The 15,944-nt window shown below is 40.6% G+C and overlaps 1 protein-coding gene across 1 annotated transcript; it reads left to right on the forward strand.

The window, feature by feature from the left end:
- The first annotated feature begins 299 nt into the window (after positions 1-299).
- Positions 300-15,738, forward strand: ccdc22 (coiled-coil domain containing 22). Its single transcript, XM_067591193.1, has 16 exons — positions 300-753; positions 1,005-1,182; positions 1,567-1,699; positions 2,399-2,505; positions 3,430-3,514; positions 5,999-6,168; positions 7,830-8,045; positions 8,177-8,347; positions 8,573-8,692; positions 8,767-8,883; positions 8,966-9,067; positions 10,417-10,524; positions 12,012-12,107; positions 13,771-13,830; positions 13,912-13,986; positions 15,001-15,738. The coding sequence occupies exons 1-16, from the start codon at positions 704-706 to the stop codon at positions 15,112-15,114; spliced, it is 1,902 nt and encodes a 633-aa protein (XP_067447294.1). The 5' UTR covers positions 300-703; the 3' UTR covers positions 15,115-15,738.
- Positions 15,739-15,944: the final 206 nt, after the last annotated feature.

A 15,944-nucleotide genomic window follows, 5' to 3' on the forward strand; every position in this document is an offset into this window, starting at 1 on the left:
CCTCCATAATGGCGGAGGGATATCGGTTTCCGGGTCACGGGAGGACGCGAGTTAGCAGAAGTTAGCGTAATGAAAAGCTCGCAGTCCTCCTTTCATAGCAATGAACGGGGCCCGCCTCCGACGCTGTATCCAGTTCTCTTTATACATCCATGGGTTGGACCCGGTTGGACCCTCTGAACCACCCGAAACCACCCAGCACATTTCCGGTCATGAGACTGTCGCTTTTTGTGCATGTTGGGAAATGTAGTTCCAAGTTGCCAGATTTCCATTGGCTCTCTGCAACACCTAGTGGAGAGGACTCCACCTCCCAGAAACACCGCTGCTCGATGCTCTCATTAACTAGTCACAAATTTTCGTTTGTTGTGGACAGCCCGGTTAACTTCAGTTTGTAGCTAATGTAACGGACTCATTGACAAGAAATACAGCTTATTTGCAGCAAGACGCTTCAGCTGCACCAGTGAGCAGGATGGGTTTTGTCAGGCAGTGAGGAGTGGCAGCCTGCTAGTGGACTAGTAGCTAGTTCCCAGCTAACAGAAGATGGAAGCTGTTCCTCTCGCCTGCCATCAGCCGTGTGTTACCCCATAATACATCAATGGGGTAACACACACTAATGTGAGCTAACTTGACGTGACTAATCAGCCGCTAGCATCAGATGTTCCGCTATAATACTGTTAGCTAATATATCTTCAGAGAAACTTCAGCGATGGAGGAAGTTGACAAAATTTTGATTCACACCCTCAAACAAGTCGGCACGTAAGTATTAGCAGTGTTTTTGTGTGTCTGTGTGTATTTCCAGTGTACAACGTCAAGTCAACAGTAACTTGTTGAAATGACACGTTAGCTGGCAGTGGCTAACTTTTAGGTCAATGGTTAGCAACATTCATTCAACTTAACTAGTTAACAGCGTCATTATGACAGCGGTCATATGACCAGAGGCATGTGGTTTGTGAGTGTAACAAGCTGTGTTTCTGTGCTGTTAATGTGTGTATATGTGTCTCTCCCAGAGAGGTGAGTGAGGAGGTTGACAGCGTCAAAGCGTTCAGCAGTGAGCTGATAGTGGAGGCGGTGGTCAGATGTATCCGGGTGATCGATCCAGGCCTGGGCAGCGCGCTGCCAACCTCCCTCCCTCCCGGCATGTCCGCCCGCTTCAGAGTGGGCATGAGCCTGGCACAGGCCTGCCAGGTAAGGCACCTGAGACTCAAACTGCATCATCATGTGCTGAGATTAAAGTCATGTACCCCTGAGGTCGGTGTTTGAACTGGAACCCAAAAGGTGCCAGTACTCTGAACCAGCAGCAGCATTTGACTAGATAACAGTGAATAACAAAATACATCACAGCTAGGACTGAAACAATACAAACTCTTTGTGAAATTGTCCACTTATGGTCCACAAATGAGCTTTCAACCACAAGTAATGGTCTTTCTCGTCAGATGGAATTGATCAGGATGTTAGTCAGAGATTTGTGCAAAGTGCAAAACTCAGATGTCCCAGAAGGAGCACTGGATCAGTTCAAGCACTGCCTGTTATTCTGCAGCAGTACTCTTAATATGTCAAACTGTTTTACAGGACATTGGTTATAAAGGAGAGATAGGCTACCAGACCTTTCTGTACAGCAATGAGCCAGAGATCCGCTCCCTGCTCATGTTCCTGGTGGAGAAGCTGCCCAGAGAGAGTGCTGAGGCCTCCGACCAGCCGACAGGTACAGACAACAGTCTGTCTGTCTGATATTTTGTTCATGTATTGTAACACTGTATTTGTTATTTGTGCCATAACAGAAGTTATTTTAACCCTGGTTTGTATCATATAATCATCATTTTACATGTCAGACCTTTGTGAAAGTCATTAATCATACCATATGTGAGGGTTGGCAATATGACCTAAAAACATAATCACAGTATTGCCAAGTATAATTTGCAATAATGATATTTTTGATAGTAATAGTTTTGGGATCCTCATGTAATCCTCAGTGCAAACCATCTAAGGTAAAAACTGACTGCACACACAGCAGCTGGAGCAGTGTTTCTACAGCGGATTACAAAATAACCAAATGACATCAGAGCAGAAGACCGCTCAGCGCTTCCAGCTAAAACATTGTACTTTTTTTTTAACAGTTTGCAGGGTGCTCTCATGCCTATTATGGTCTGTCAAGCATAATAGTACCTGTGTAATTATTTATTTATTTATTATTAGTTTATTAGTTTTATTATAGTTATTAGTAGATAATAAATCATTACACAACACACAACAGGCGCAGATGAAGAAACAGCAACAGACTCTCATGAGGAAATTATATTTTTCAGCTCGTCACTTTCTACAGATAATGTTTGCATGACAAGGCGTTCTGTCAACACGTACATCATTTTGACAAGTCATCCAAAGCTGTCCTCTCTTCCTGTAGGTAAATCGGTGGTCCTCCAGAGAGCCATCGCCGCTGCAATTAAAGCCCAGCTGGCTGTGCCCTGGCTGCCTCCCAACTGTAGACTGCCACTGCACGGTGAAACACAAGTAAACTCTTTAAAGTTGCACTTTGGTGTCTTAAAAAAAAGCTCTGATTAATGGGGTTGTGTCAAGCCAATCAGCAGGATGTAAATGTATGTTGTATGCAGACAATCTAAACACAGCCAGCAGTTGTAGTCAGTGTTTGGCAGCGAGCGACTGCCAGCAGGACACTTTGAGTTGGGAAGAAGACAAACGTTGATTTGCATCAGTGTCAGGGGTATTTTTCAGCTTTTCAGCAATTTCTGCACAGAGTCATCAGTAAAGATGAACAAACTTATAAAACATTTGATTCTTTGAAAAGAAGTTCATAGCAACTGCAGCTGAGGCTCATGGGTATCGTAGTATTTACAGTGATGTGCCAACATGTGATTTGTCAGAGATGAAACTACAATAAAAAAAACTCATGGCCTTAATAACCCAAATCTGTTATATCACTGAATTATCCAGATCATTTAAAGACGACTTTAAATGGAAATTTACATCAGCACAAATACTTGTAGAACTCTATAGGATACTGTACAAAATATACAGTATATAACCAAGCAAAGGAAAGATATGATAAAGGTTTTTTTCTTAATTTAAAGCAATTCAGTCGTCATACATATGTATTGAAATGATGTTTTCATCTCAGAGCAGGCTGGCTGTAGGCTACATAGATATTTAGCTGTATTATGTAAGAAAATTCAAATAAAGATATATTAGAAATACATATTGAATTGAAATATATCAGCAGATGAGCAGCATGAATAATTGTGACCTTATGGATGCATGATGTGAACTGGTTTGTTGTGATGTGTGACTCCCTCAGAGTGAATCGACTGACACCTGCTCCTATCGTCAAAGAACAACTAAAAACGATCAGACCAAGTTACATGTAAATCTTTCATGAAGCTTGATTTGTGACGAGGTCATTTCTTTGTCCCTGTTTAGAGTCCAGGATCATTGCACAGCTTCCACGTCCAGCCCCTCAGTTTACCACACTGCACTAAAGGTCCAGAGAAGAAGCAGCTGAAAGGTGGGCCTCCGACTGCACATACATGCTCTATGACTAATGTTGATCTGCTGAGGTGTCTCCTGTAAGCACTAATGTAGTCAGAGCTGCAACAGTTAGTAGATTAACTGATTATTTGATTGACAGAAAATTAATCTTCAACTATTTTGATAATCAAATCATCGTTTTAGTAGTTTTTTTAGGCAAAAAGTGACTAAAATTTCCTGGTTGCAGCCTCTCAAATGTGAAGATTGTCAGACATGAAGACTAACTGAATATCTTTGGTTTTAAGGCTGTTGGTTGGACAAACAAGACATTTGAAGATGTCAACACAAGTTCTAATAAATTATACTGTCAAAATAGAGAAAATAATCATCTGGTTAATTGATAATGAGAATGATTGTTGTTTCCAGCCACATTAGTTATTTTAGTTTCAGTTAGTGGAAAATAATCAAAGAGTTTAATGTTTCTAAGTTTGAATGCAGAACTCTCTCTTATATGTGAGCTGAGAAGATGCAACAAGTTTCCTGTTTTTGAGGGAAGTTTGCCAGACAAGAGCAAAGCGCTGACAGATAACATGGTTGCATCTCATACAGTGTGATACTCTGTTCAGGTGTGTGTGTGAAGACATACAGTGGGGTCCAAAGGTCTCAGACCACTAGTCAAGATACTCCTGTTTTTGCATTTGTTTCAAATATAATACTCATTTTTCATTAGAAATGATAATATCAGCTTAACAATTTAGGTGAAAAGTTGAATCTTTGAACATGTCCATGAATTTCACAATATCTTATATTTGGTATGTCCCCCTTTTGCCATAATGAGAGCATGGACTCAAGCTGTCCTGGACTGCATGACCCATGTTATCTCTGCATGATTACTATGTTCCAAAGAGCCTTAGTTTAGTCTATTAGGATCCTCATTAGCTAACGTCATGACATCAGCTAGTCCTCTAAGGCTCCAACACAGAAATCATGTTTTAAGATACAGTTATATAGATTATATTCTGTACATTCAGACAACACACTTACAAAGATCCATCATCAAATCATTAGACACTACAAACAAAGAAGTCAGCAGGCAAGATGACTCATCTACTGTTGGTTCATACAGTTAATGTGTTAAGTGCTGTTTTATTGTTTTCCTGAAAGCGGCTCTGGAGATTTGTCCTTGGTGGAGGCGGTAAGAGATAACTGGTCTGTCTGGTCAGATAGTTTTATTTGCTTCTCCTGTACAATACTTGGTCAGAAAAATACTGCGATTTCTTGTCATTCAGGACGTTCCTGAAGAATATCAGAAGAAGACTGGATGTCTTTGCTTCTGTCATGATTGTGACACTCATGGTGGACGCTGCTATTGTTGTTTTTGTTGTTGTTGATCATCAGATAAATGTATTGGGATGTATGATAAACACCTAATATATGATGTAGGTTTATGAATTAGAGAGCGGCAGGATATTATAAGTATTAACTTCCTCCTGCTCCTTTGTGGACATGTAGTAGTTTTTGGTTTGTTTACTGAGAATTTGTTGCTTATGTTAAATTCATTGATTATTATTGTTTGTTTTTTGGTTTTATTCGTGTTTCGAAACAAAATTTATCAGATCATATATATCTAGGTCCAAACTCTCCGAGGTCTTTCTTACCCACTCAGTCTCTGTCCTGAGCTCAGTGGTCAGTACATCAGTTAGCCTTCGATGTGTTAATGCTGCACTGTACATAGTTGAATCATCCGCAGACAGAACCGTTCTTGCTTTATCTAAAACTGATGGGAGATCATTTGTAAATCTAGAATATAGGAGAGGACCTAAGAAACTACCCTGAGGAACTCCACATTGTAACTCTTTGCTATCATGTAAGCTGCCGTTGGGGAACAGTCTCTGCCTTCTTTTGGACGTGTAACTCTGCATCCAGGACCAAGGATGAAGGATTTGAACTCAAACATGCACTGCCTTTCTCTCATGATACAGTCTGTTAGGATGTTTTTTGAGACTGAGTCATCTGTTACACTCATGGCATTTCTCAGTTTGTCCAGCTTTCTTGTTAAGTAATTATCAGAATAATTAGTGATGTCACGTGGTTTAATAATAAATACACCTTCCGAGAAGTGATTTAGAAACTGCTCCTCATCCTCTCAGACACTACAACACAGCCTTCTTTTGACACTACTTTTGCTGATTAGAGTCTCACGTTCTTTATTTGGCAAATTCTGTATCTGTGATGAAGTTGCTTTTCTATCTCTCAGGGAACAAAGATTGATTCATTGATCTTCTGATGGTCTGATCACTTTTGGTCTGCCTGATCGTGTTTTAGGTACAACTGATCCAGTTTCTGCAGAGTGTTTTAGAGCTCCATGTACTGTGTCCTTAGAAACCTTTAGTGTAGCCGTGATGTGACACTGAGAAAGTCCCTCTTCCAGATCCAGATTTTCAATGTGTACTCAGACTTTTAGACCCCGCTGTATGCTGAAGGAAGTGGAATTAAATGTGTGTTTATGCTGTGATTTCAGAGGTGACAGACTACCAGCGGGACGTTCTTCCCCCTGTGACCGCCCAGCCCTCCCATCATGCCTCTGTGGTGGCGTCCATATTGGAGCAGCACATGGCTGAGCTGAGTGCTGCTCAGGAGTGGGACAGCGAGTGGAACAGTCAGGGACTCGTGTCTCGCCTCACACCTCAGGTAAATCAGCACACTCATCACATTCACATTCATGTGTGCTTGACCCTCTGAACATCTATCTGGAAACGTTTCTTCTCAAGTGACTTACAGCCAATTATGCGGTTGCCTGGCAACAGCAAGACATCAAACATGCATGTCTGAAACGGTGTCAATTCTTAAATAAAAGCCAGCGTTCAAGTAGGTCAATGAGTCCAATCATCTGCTGGAGACGCCTCAGTCAACTGAGATTCTTCAAGTCCAGCAGTCTTCTCTTTTTTTTTTTTACTCAATATTTATATATTTTATGTTTAAAGAGAAATCCAGTAGCCTTATAAGCCCATCTTGTTGAAGATGAGAAGTTAGTTCAAAGCGGACGATGCTGTGAATTTATTTAACATTTTCAGGCCTGTTTTTATTTTCATCTAAAAATAATTCCAATCTTAAATAATTTCATGTGTTAATTTGTTCTTGTTTAGATTTATTAGTTAGTTTTTATATTTAAAGAGAAATAAAGTAGGCCTGTCCTGTTGAAGAAGAGATGTCAGTTATTTCATAGCAGGCAACACTGTAAATTTATTTTATTCATTTACATCGTTATTAATGTTAAAAGTGAAATTAAAAATTAGGCTTTAAGAGCTTGATTTAACAGAAATACATATGTGCTGCGTGTCTACGGTAGCCCAACGTTATATGCCGGCAGTTCAAATCTTGCATCATATGCAAATGTCTTTAATTGATTTTGAAATGCTCAGAAATATGTTGCCATGACTCTGTTGCATTGACTGTGGTCGAAATCATCACTGAAACTCATGCCAATGGATTGTGATAAACCACAACAAAGTGGTGGCGGCCAGAATCCACAGTGGTTCCACTATGGATGAGTAGAGAGCCCAGTAGTTGTATTTGTGTCTGTACTAGTGCAGTGTCCGTTCAAAACATGCCTGTTGGAACAGGACGATTTCTCAATATCTAGAGAGAGCTGTGCCTGTCCCCTAAACGCCTCTCATGCAGACTGCTGGTAGACGCTACAATTTACTGATGCTCCCTAAACGCCTCTCATGCAGACTGCTGGTAGACGCTACAATTTACTGATGCTCCCTAAACGCCTCTCATGCAGAATATCTGGAGACTACAATTTAGAGTTGAGCTGAAGTTGATTGGATGAACTTCGGTGCCCGTTCAAAACGTGCCTCAGACATCCTGCACTGTGTCTTGAACATACATACCAAGGTCCTCCGTGTGAGGAACAGGAATAAAGCTTAACTCTCTGTACTCTGTCAGTTCATTCTCTGTAGTAGTTCTTATCACTACGGGTGTAATCCCACCTCCAACCACAGTGTGGGTTGCAATGACAGAGTGGTGCTGTCTGTATTTCCGCTCGTTGAATCCATGTACAGCAGAACAAGCAGAAGCAATGTTGTTTATGAGGTATTTTTATGTATTTCTGATCATTTTGCCAGGTCACTTGTATTAGCTTTCTACAGTTACTTGATAATGTTTGTTTTATGTGAGACTAGTGAGGTAGCAAAGAGAGGGGAAACCACATGATCTGCATACATCAGAGGTTCCAGTGTTTGCCACATCAGGTTTTGTGTGCAGTTCCCCTCAACCTGTTGATGATTTACTGGCTGTAAACATGTATAAAACATGCCATGTTGAATGTTTATGTCTCTTTTGAACAGGAGTACCGGTCCAGGAAACTGACCCGACTGCGTAAACGCGCCGAGGAGCAGCTGCGTTCTGCTGCACTGCCCTCTCCTGAAAGTGCCTTCGGTGGTCCTCGCTCCACCTCTGACCTGTCTGAGCTACTGCAGGCCTTCAGAGGCTCCGCCCCCCCCGACCACATCCTCACTAAGGGTTCCCACTTCACCCACACACAGAAGTTCACCTTCACACAGGTCAGCACCGCTCCAGGAACATATCGCTGTGTCTGCAGTAAGAGCTGAGTGCAGTCATCTCTAACTCTGTGTGTGTGTGTGTGTTTGTGTGTGTGTGTGTGTGTGTGTGCACGCGCTCGTGTGCGCTCCAGGAGGCGGCACCAGTAACCAGCTCCATCCCCACTGGGCGCCAGTCGGAGGGTGATGTCCAACTCCGTCAGCAGGAGGAGCTGGCTTCACTGCAGCAGCAGTTCCAGCAGCTCTGCAGTGAAGTAGACCAGCTGACAGCAGAAATGAAGCACATGGGTGTCACTAATACACAGGTAACACACACGCAGATAGATACCGACTCTGCTATAATTACAAATGAGGAAAAAAACACCTGAGAGTTCAAAGAGTTCAGTGAAACGGAGAAACCACTGTGGATTATGTATTTGGAGTCATGTGGAGTAGATGTGGAGGTTTCATAACAGCAGTCAAAATGTCCAAAAAGAGCAAAATGAAGACAAGTGAATGCTTTTTCCACATGTGTAATGTTTTTGGTGTAGGTGTTGGATGAGTTGAAGCAGAGAGAGCTGGGAAACTCTGAAGAGGAGGAGAGGATGCAGGTGAAGAAGAAAACCATCGACCTGTTACCAGATGCTGACAACAACCTGGTGAAGTTTCAGGTAGGAGAGATGAGTGCGACCTTTCATTTCATGAAATCCAGACTTGGTGTAGACCTTTGTGTTCCTCCCTGCAGGCTCTGGTGGAGGCCAGCGCCAAGCGGGTGTTGCACCTGGCATCTCAGTGGGAGAAACACCGTGCTCCACTCATCGACGAGCACCGCACACTCAAAGAAATCTGCAGCAATCAGGATGTAAGTAGCGCTTTACAACAGATCATCACTACATTTATTAAAATAAAACATTTGATTCTCATGATGCTCATTTCTCTGCCAGATGGAGTCATCCAGAAAGCTGTCTGAAATCAAGTCTCTGCATGATAAAATCCGTGTGTCGACAGAGGAGGCCAAGAAGAAGGAAGAAATATACAAACAGCTGGTATGAGAGTGAATTCATGTTTCTGTTAGAGCAAGGAAAGAACTCTCAGCATGATCTTTAGTAGCACAGGTACTCATGCAAGGATTGTTTTAAAGTCTGTCACAGTTCAGTTTGTATCTTGACACCTCGCTGTAAAATACCAGAATTATGTCTTGGAGCAGGTTTTCAGATGTATGCAGATGATACGGTCGTATATGTCACTGCTAGAACAGTTTCTACCCAGCTGTCACAGTTCATAGCAGCATGGTTTCACACTCAACATTAAGAAAACTAGGGCAGTTTGATTTTCTTCCAGGGATCGGTCCCTGTTAGAAGCTGATTAGTAGTGATTAGCCGCAACTAACGATTATTCTCAATATAGCAGCAAGCAGCAGTGAACGGACTTCGACTTAATAATATGACCTTTAGAAGAGTTTACCAAGAACATGCCATATGCTTTTGAATTGGCCACCTGGGGAATCGAAACCTTTGTATCCTCAGAGACTGTCTGAGACACTGGAGAGACTGGTTTCCACACACCTTCCTACAACCTGACAAATGACATCACTGGTGCCAGACTGGGGTGTTTTTGTCTGTTTAAACTCAAAATGTTTGCAACAGTCAAAATGTTGGTGATAAAATTCTGAAAAAAATCACACACTGTTCTGCTGGTTTTGGGTATGATGTCAAATATTTTGGTGAAATTTGTTTAAAAATGAGATGAAATAGAAAATGTCGTGCATACAGTACAAATTACAACAAGATATTGAGTATCACTGTGGAGTCACTGTTTGAACACTTGATATCTACCATCTGGAGAATGTCTGTATAAGTTTTAGTAGCATATGAATGAAGACTTGCAGAGACATAGATGTTAACTGATTTTGCATATTTTGAAAAATATAAAGTGACAGACTTCTGGATTGATCGTAGGTTGTGGTGAGGTAAACGAAAAAAATTCAGTTCTGTAGGACGTACATATGATTTATTTTGATTTTTTTTTTGAAGTTTGGGATGTGAAATGTTCAGAAATTTAGATTTGTTGTAATAATTAATGCCCACTTTAATCAGTCATTACCAAATTTTATGCATTGACTGAGTCATGACCCAAGATCATGCTAAATGAATTTCATACGAATCCATGCAGCTGATTATATGATGAGTTTAAGGTTTCTATAAGGTGCCCCCTAGTGGCAGAATGTCCAACGTCTGTGCAGCAAAGCTCAGATCTAACATCTGATTTATAGCTTAGACTATAAATGCTGGGGTATGAGGCATTAGTTCAGGCTATATACTTGCCCCTGTACAATTAAACATTAAATAAATGTGCACTTGATGGTTGAAACTGTGCCTGTTCTTCTCCCATGTAGGTAACAGAGTTAGAAAATCTTCCCCAGGACGCGTCTCGGTCGGCATACACACAGAGGATTCTAGAGATTGTAAGCAACATTAAGAAACAGAAGGAGGAAATTACAAAGGTAGGTTGAAAAGATGCATTTCAAAAATAACTTTTACATCAAACAGCAGAGCTTGAAACTGTTTAATCTGAAATATCCAAACAGTACAGCAAAAGGACAGCCAGGTTGAGTAGATCCAACTCTGGAGGAGGCTCAGCAGGACATGTGACAGGCCTCATTATATATTCTGAAAGCTTTCATTTCTATACACCCACTTTAAAGGGGAACTCAGCATGTGTTTCCAGGTGTTACATGTGAAAAATGGCTACCCAAGGACCTGTGAGAAATCTGATAAATCACCTCAAGTGATGTCACTTGAGTCAGTGTCAGTTGGGGCTGAAGACTACAAGTTTGAAAATGAAACAAGTCTGGGGGGGGTGGCGTTAGGAAGAAGTGAGGTTATCAGACCTCTGTAGTCTGCTCCTCATCTCTGCTGGAGGCTAGCAGCTCCAAGCTACATTAGCTGCTACTAGCATAACACACCCGGACCTCTGACCCATGGTTGTATCATAGGAATTGGATACCGGACTCAATGATGGCGCCGAACCACTTGAATGTATCTTGCTCACCTGCTGCATGAGCCAAAAGGTTTTCTAGCTTCCAGGTTGTGCAGTACAGTTTCTCCCACTGGCACCGCCTGCGACTTCCTGCTCATCCCAAACACTTAACATTGGGATGACGTCGCACGTGTTATAAATACACAAATTTTCATTGATTGATTGAATTTTTAATACAAAGAGTCATAATTGACCTTATTTGCAGTTGGAAGTGTCTACAGTTTGACACACGTCTCTTTTATAACGGAGGTCTGTGGGGGAATATATTCGCTGTAACACATTCTGTACATGTCCTGACCCAGCTGTTGGCATTGTAACGTAGGCACCTGGTAGAGGAGTGTGTGGAATAAAAAAGACTATCTTTGGTTCTGCTGCACCCATATTGACCTTTTTAAAAGGTTTATCTGTCTGTCATCAGTCTGACAATGTTCCAGGTAGTGATGGAGTCAAGACCACTTCAGATGAGTCCAAATCCAAAATAAAAAGAAAATGTGGTGAAAGTTTGGATTAAGTCATGCTGGAAAAAGATATTTTCAGAAAATATGAATGACCACTTGAATGAATAAATAAACATGGAGATTTTAATTTGGTGGCATTTCTTCAGGAGTTTGTGGTTTGGTGAATTAGGAGCTAAGTAGATTCTTTCTTCAGATGATTTCATATGTGTATCCAGACACACGGGACATGATCTGATTAATAAATAATACAGATTCATTCCAGTTGATTGTGTATGATTTGATCCCGTCAATAAGCTGAGGACGTTGTGGTGTGCCACTGCTTCATTTCATGATAATGTGTGTTTTGATGACTGTAAACAATGTGTAATTCAAGCAGACTTCAAGACTGAAGACTGTGAACTGATACTGGCAGTCTGGACTGGAGTACAGCTGTAGTTGAAGGAGTACAACGCTCCATCCATCCCTCATCAACTCTGTGATGGTTTCCTTACAGATTTTGTCGGACACTAAGGAGCTACAGAAAGAGATCAACAGCCTGACGGGAAAACTGGACAGGACCTTCGCTGTGACTGATGAGCTGGTCTTTAAGGTCTTAAAAGGAGTTTTTTTGATAAATATATAAATATATATAATCACATTTTGTCTGCATTGTTTGGCTGTAAAACGATTGAATCAAAGAGAATAACTTCTGGCTGTTACAGAACCCAAACAACATCTAGATAAAGAGTCAGAATCACAACAGTGAATCATCTTGGTATGTTAGATTACTTTTCAGGAGGTTTGCATAACTCGCAACAAAGCAAATTAATTCAGTTATTCCTTCAGCTGTTAAACCAAATGACCTTTAGTGTCAGGATGACTGTGTGTAGAAGAAGGGAAAAGTTTATGAACAGAGGAGGGTAGACGAGCTAAAAACTGAACTCAAGTAAAATTACTGTTACTCAGTAAAATCAACTACTCAAGTAAAAGTGAAATTAGTCATCAAAATTACTCTTATGAGAGAATAAACATATTTACTGAAAAAACTACGTCAGTACTTGAGGACTAGACGAGTAAAAGAAAACCAAACACTGGCACAGTGAAATTAAAAAAAAAAGCCCACTTCTCTTGTTTTTTGCGAATGTGACTGACCATAGATGAGCTTAACTTTCTCAGGTAAGAGTAAAGAAGTTAACATATCTATATTTATTATTAGTTTATGATGCAGTGTTTTAAAAGTCAGCCACATTTGTGCTATAAATCAAAGCTGCAGCTCTCTGACACTAAAACATTTACAGTCACCAGGTTACTACGGTGCATGTAAACCTTAGACTGTAAGAAATAACAGACAGAGTCACCGTGACGTCACCCACTGATTTGTTGACTCCCATTTAAAGCCTCGAGTTTGTATTTTGACTGTCGCCATCTTGGATTTTTGGAGCCAGAAGTGACCATATTTGGATGAGAGGGTTGAGTTGAACCTAACTTTAGCTGCTAGCTTGGTTAGCACAATGCATTTACTAATGCTAATTTTTGCTAGCAAAAAACAGGCTTAAAACCATCAAAGCAAAATGTACTTACTGGTAAAAACTGAACATCTGACTCCTTAGAGGCTCTTTTAGTTCAGCCAAACGCTGAACAAGACTTCATGAGCTGAAAACACTGAAATAGCAACAGTTTCGGCTTTGGTTTTGGTTTGGGGTGACGCCATGGTTACGTTACCTAACCAATGTTGTTGCCATGGTAGCAACTTGTCTGTGACGGCACCCACCTGTCACTCAAAGCAGCCACTCCCTTAATCGTGCATAACTTTAAGCCTTAATAAATGAGTTATATAAAAGTTGTCAGTTGTCATGAAAGGAGAAATTAGCTTTAGAGACTAAAACCGTTCTTTGTACCAGGCAGTAAACACGTTTATTTCTGCTGTAAAGTTGGACATTTGAACATGGGGGTCTATGGGGATTGACTTGCTTCTGGAGCCAGACTACATTAGGCCTATTAGGGGTCTGAAATGAGCAGAACTGTTAAACATTTCTTATACAAATAAGAATATGAAGCCAAAACCAGACATTATAATAATTTATCTAATATCAAATGACTCCTTTAGACTAAAGATAATACATCTTTACCTGAGGAAAGGTGTATTAAGGGTTTAAACTTTGTTAGCATTATGACTTTATTTAAACTACACCAGAAAGCCTGATGTACTGTGTTTATAGTGTTTATGTACAAACCATTCTTTCATGTTTCATGTATTCATTTTTTAATTTTAGGACGCCAAAAAAGATGAGTCCGTCCGCAAATCCTACAAGTACCTGGCCGCCCTTCATGAAGTACGTTCAAACATGGTCTTTCTGAATATCTGTTGTTCTGAATGTGTTATATTGTATCTTACATCCTACATTTTTCTACAGAACTGCAATCACCTGATCCAAACGATTGAGGACACTGGCACAATCTTGAGAGAAATTCGAGATCTCGAGGAACAGGTAGGAGTTGCCGTTAAATTGATTCAGATACGTCAAACATGTAGTAGAAGCTCTCCATCATTTTGGGAAATGCTGGTTTACTGTTTCACCCAGCGTTCGATGAGAAGATGGATATCAGTTTAATCACAGAGATGGTTTCAGGATCGGTTTAGCCAAGCTTAGCACAATGGCTGGAAGCAGAGGGAAACTGCTAGCTGAGCTCCATTAAAGGGGAATATGTCTTAAATGTTTACGCACATTAAAAATCACTGGGTTAAAAATGGACCCAGTTAAGGTCAAAATATCAACACAACACTGGGTTTACATTACCCAGTACAAATAGGCTGTTTGTTAAAGGAGTTTTATAGATAACTGAAACTAAAATAGGGTTATTTTAACCCAGTTATGCACACAAGCTCAGGTTTTACCTCACAAATGTATTATTAGTTGTATAAAACAGTGTGTGTATGACATTCAAATAATACAAATATCATCAACAATCAGTAGAAATGGTGAATTGTAAGTTTAAAAAGAGCTACAGTAGATATTTTAGTTTAGGAAGATAACCGAGCAGTAAAAAATACTTATGTCAGTTAGTAGCTAGATGCTAATTATCTGCTCAGCTGTAGCACATTAAACAGCAGGTAAACATACCTGCAGACGTCACTTCGGACCTGTTACATGCTGGTTTGGTTGTTGCTCTTTTAACAATACATTTAAGAAACATGTTGACATCATTTTTGACTGCAAGGAGATGATTAAATATGATTTCAGCTGGACTTAAAAAGGAAGAAAAATGACGTCAGGCAGGTGCAATGTAACAAAATATGATTTACATCGTCCAAGAAAGGTCTCAATACAAAGCATGTCGAATGAAAGGCACACTGATGTAGTTTTCATTAATCTGGTCACTAGTGAAAGTATGAAATGCTTCTGAGCAGCACTCAGTGTTCATTTCTAAAATGCAGCAGTGCGTTCAGAGATTTACCTGTTCAGTTTAGGACATTGTAACTTTTCATCTTAAATTGTCCACAGATTGAGACAGAACATGGAAACAAAACTGTGGCGAACCTGGAGCGGATCCTGGACGATTACAAGGCCATTCGACAGGAGAACTCTGCACTTGCTGCCAAAGTGCGAGAAGGCTGAAGGAAACCGGTTTGCTCTGCGCTGCCTGCTCAGGCTGAAGCCGGAACACAAGCCTTGAGCTGCAGTCGCCCTGAACGGGACTGAAACAGCGTTCCAGTTTTCAGACTGAAAACACCACCCTCTGTTGCCATTGGAGACCTGCTTTTCCTCAGAAAGGCTAGCTGATTCTTGTACCATGGAAACTAACCTAGCATTTAAATGCAATATGGATGGAGATGACATTTAGTTTGTTTTTTTTTATTTCAAACTGATTTCTATGGCTGGACAAGCTCCATGAGGGTCCATGCACTGCTGAGATCATTCTGCAGCCGATTGAAATGTAACACTGGACAGCAGCTGATGCTGTCAGAGCCTCCCTGTTCTTGTGTACTCATTCATATCGATGTATGAGATGTTTTCATAAGATATCTGGATTAAAATCTAATCTGTGACTTGGAATTTTTAATACAAGAAATATTTCCAACATTTTCAGACTTCATTTATTTCATTGTCATGGTTATATTCACACTAAATATGTTGAGTGAATGGCATTTGAATGTAGTCCATTAATGATGTTGTCCAGCCCATCAGCAAAGTATTGTATATATGGTACCAGCTTAAATAAAGATGCCTTACAAACTTGAAGAGCTGCTCTTATTGTAATCAGAAGAGGCTGGTCATGAAGGGTGAACGCACCGTCTAAATGTACATCACACAGCACTGTAACGTGAAACACACTCAAATCCTTGCTCACCTACACCATCAGCAGCAGTTTTGCTGACTGTTCTGGTGTGAGACACCCGCATTCAGACATAACACCCCTCCTTGATTTAAAAACACAGGCCTACTGT

This window comes from Thunnus thynnus, chromosome 6, assembly GCF_963924715.1.
Source record: "Thunnus thynnus chromosome 6, fThuThy2.1, whole genome shotgun sequence".
Lineage (NCBI taxonomy): Eukaryota > Metazoa > Chordata > Actinopteri > Scombriformes > Scombridae > Thunnus > Thunnus thynnus.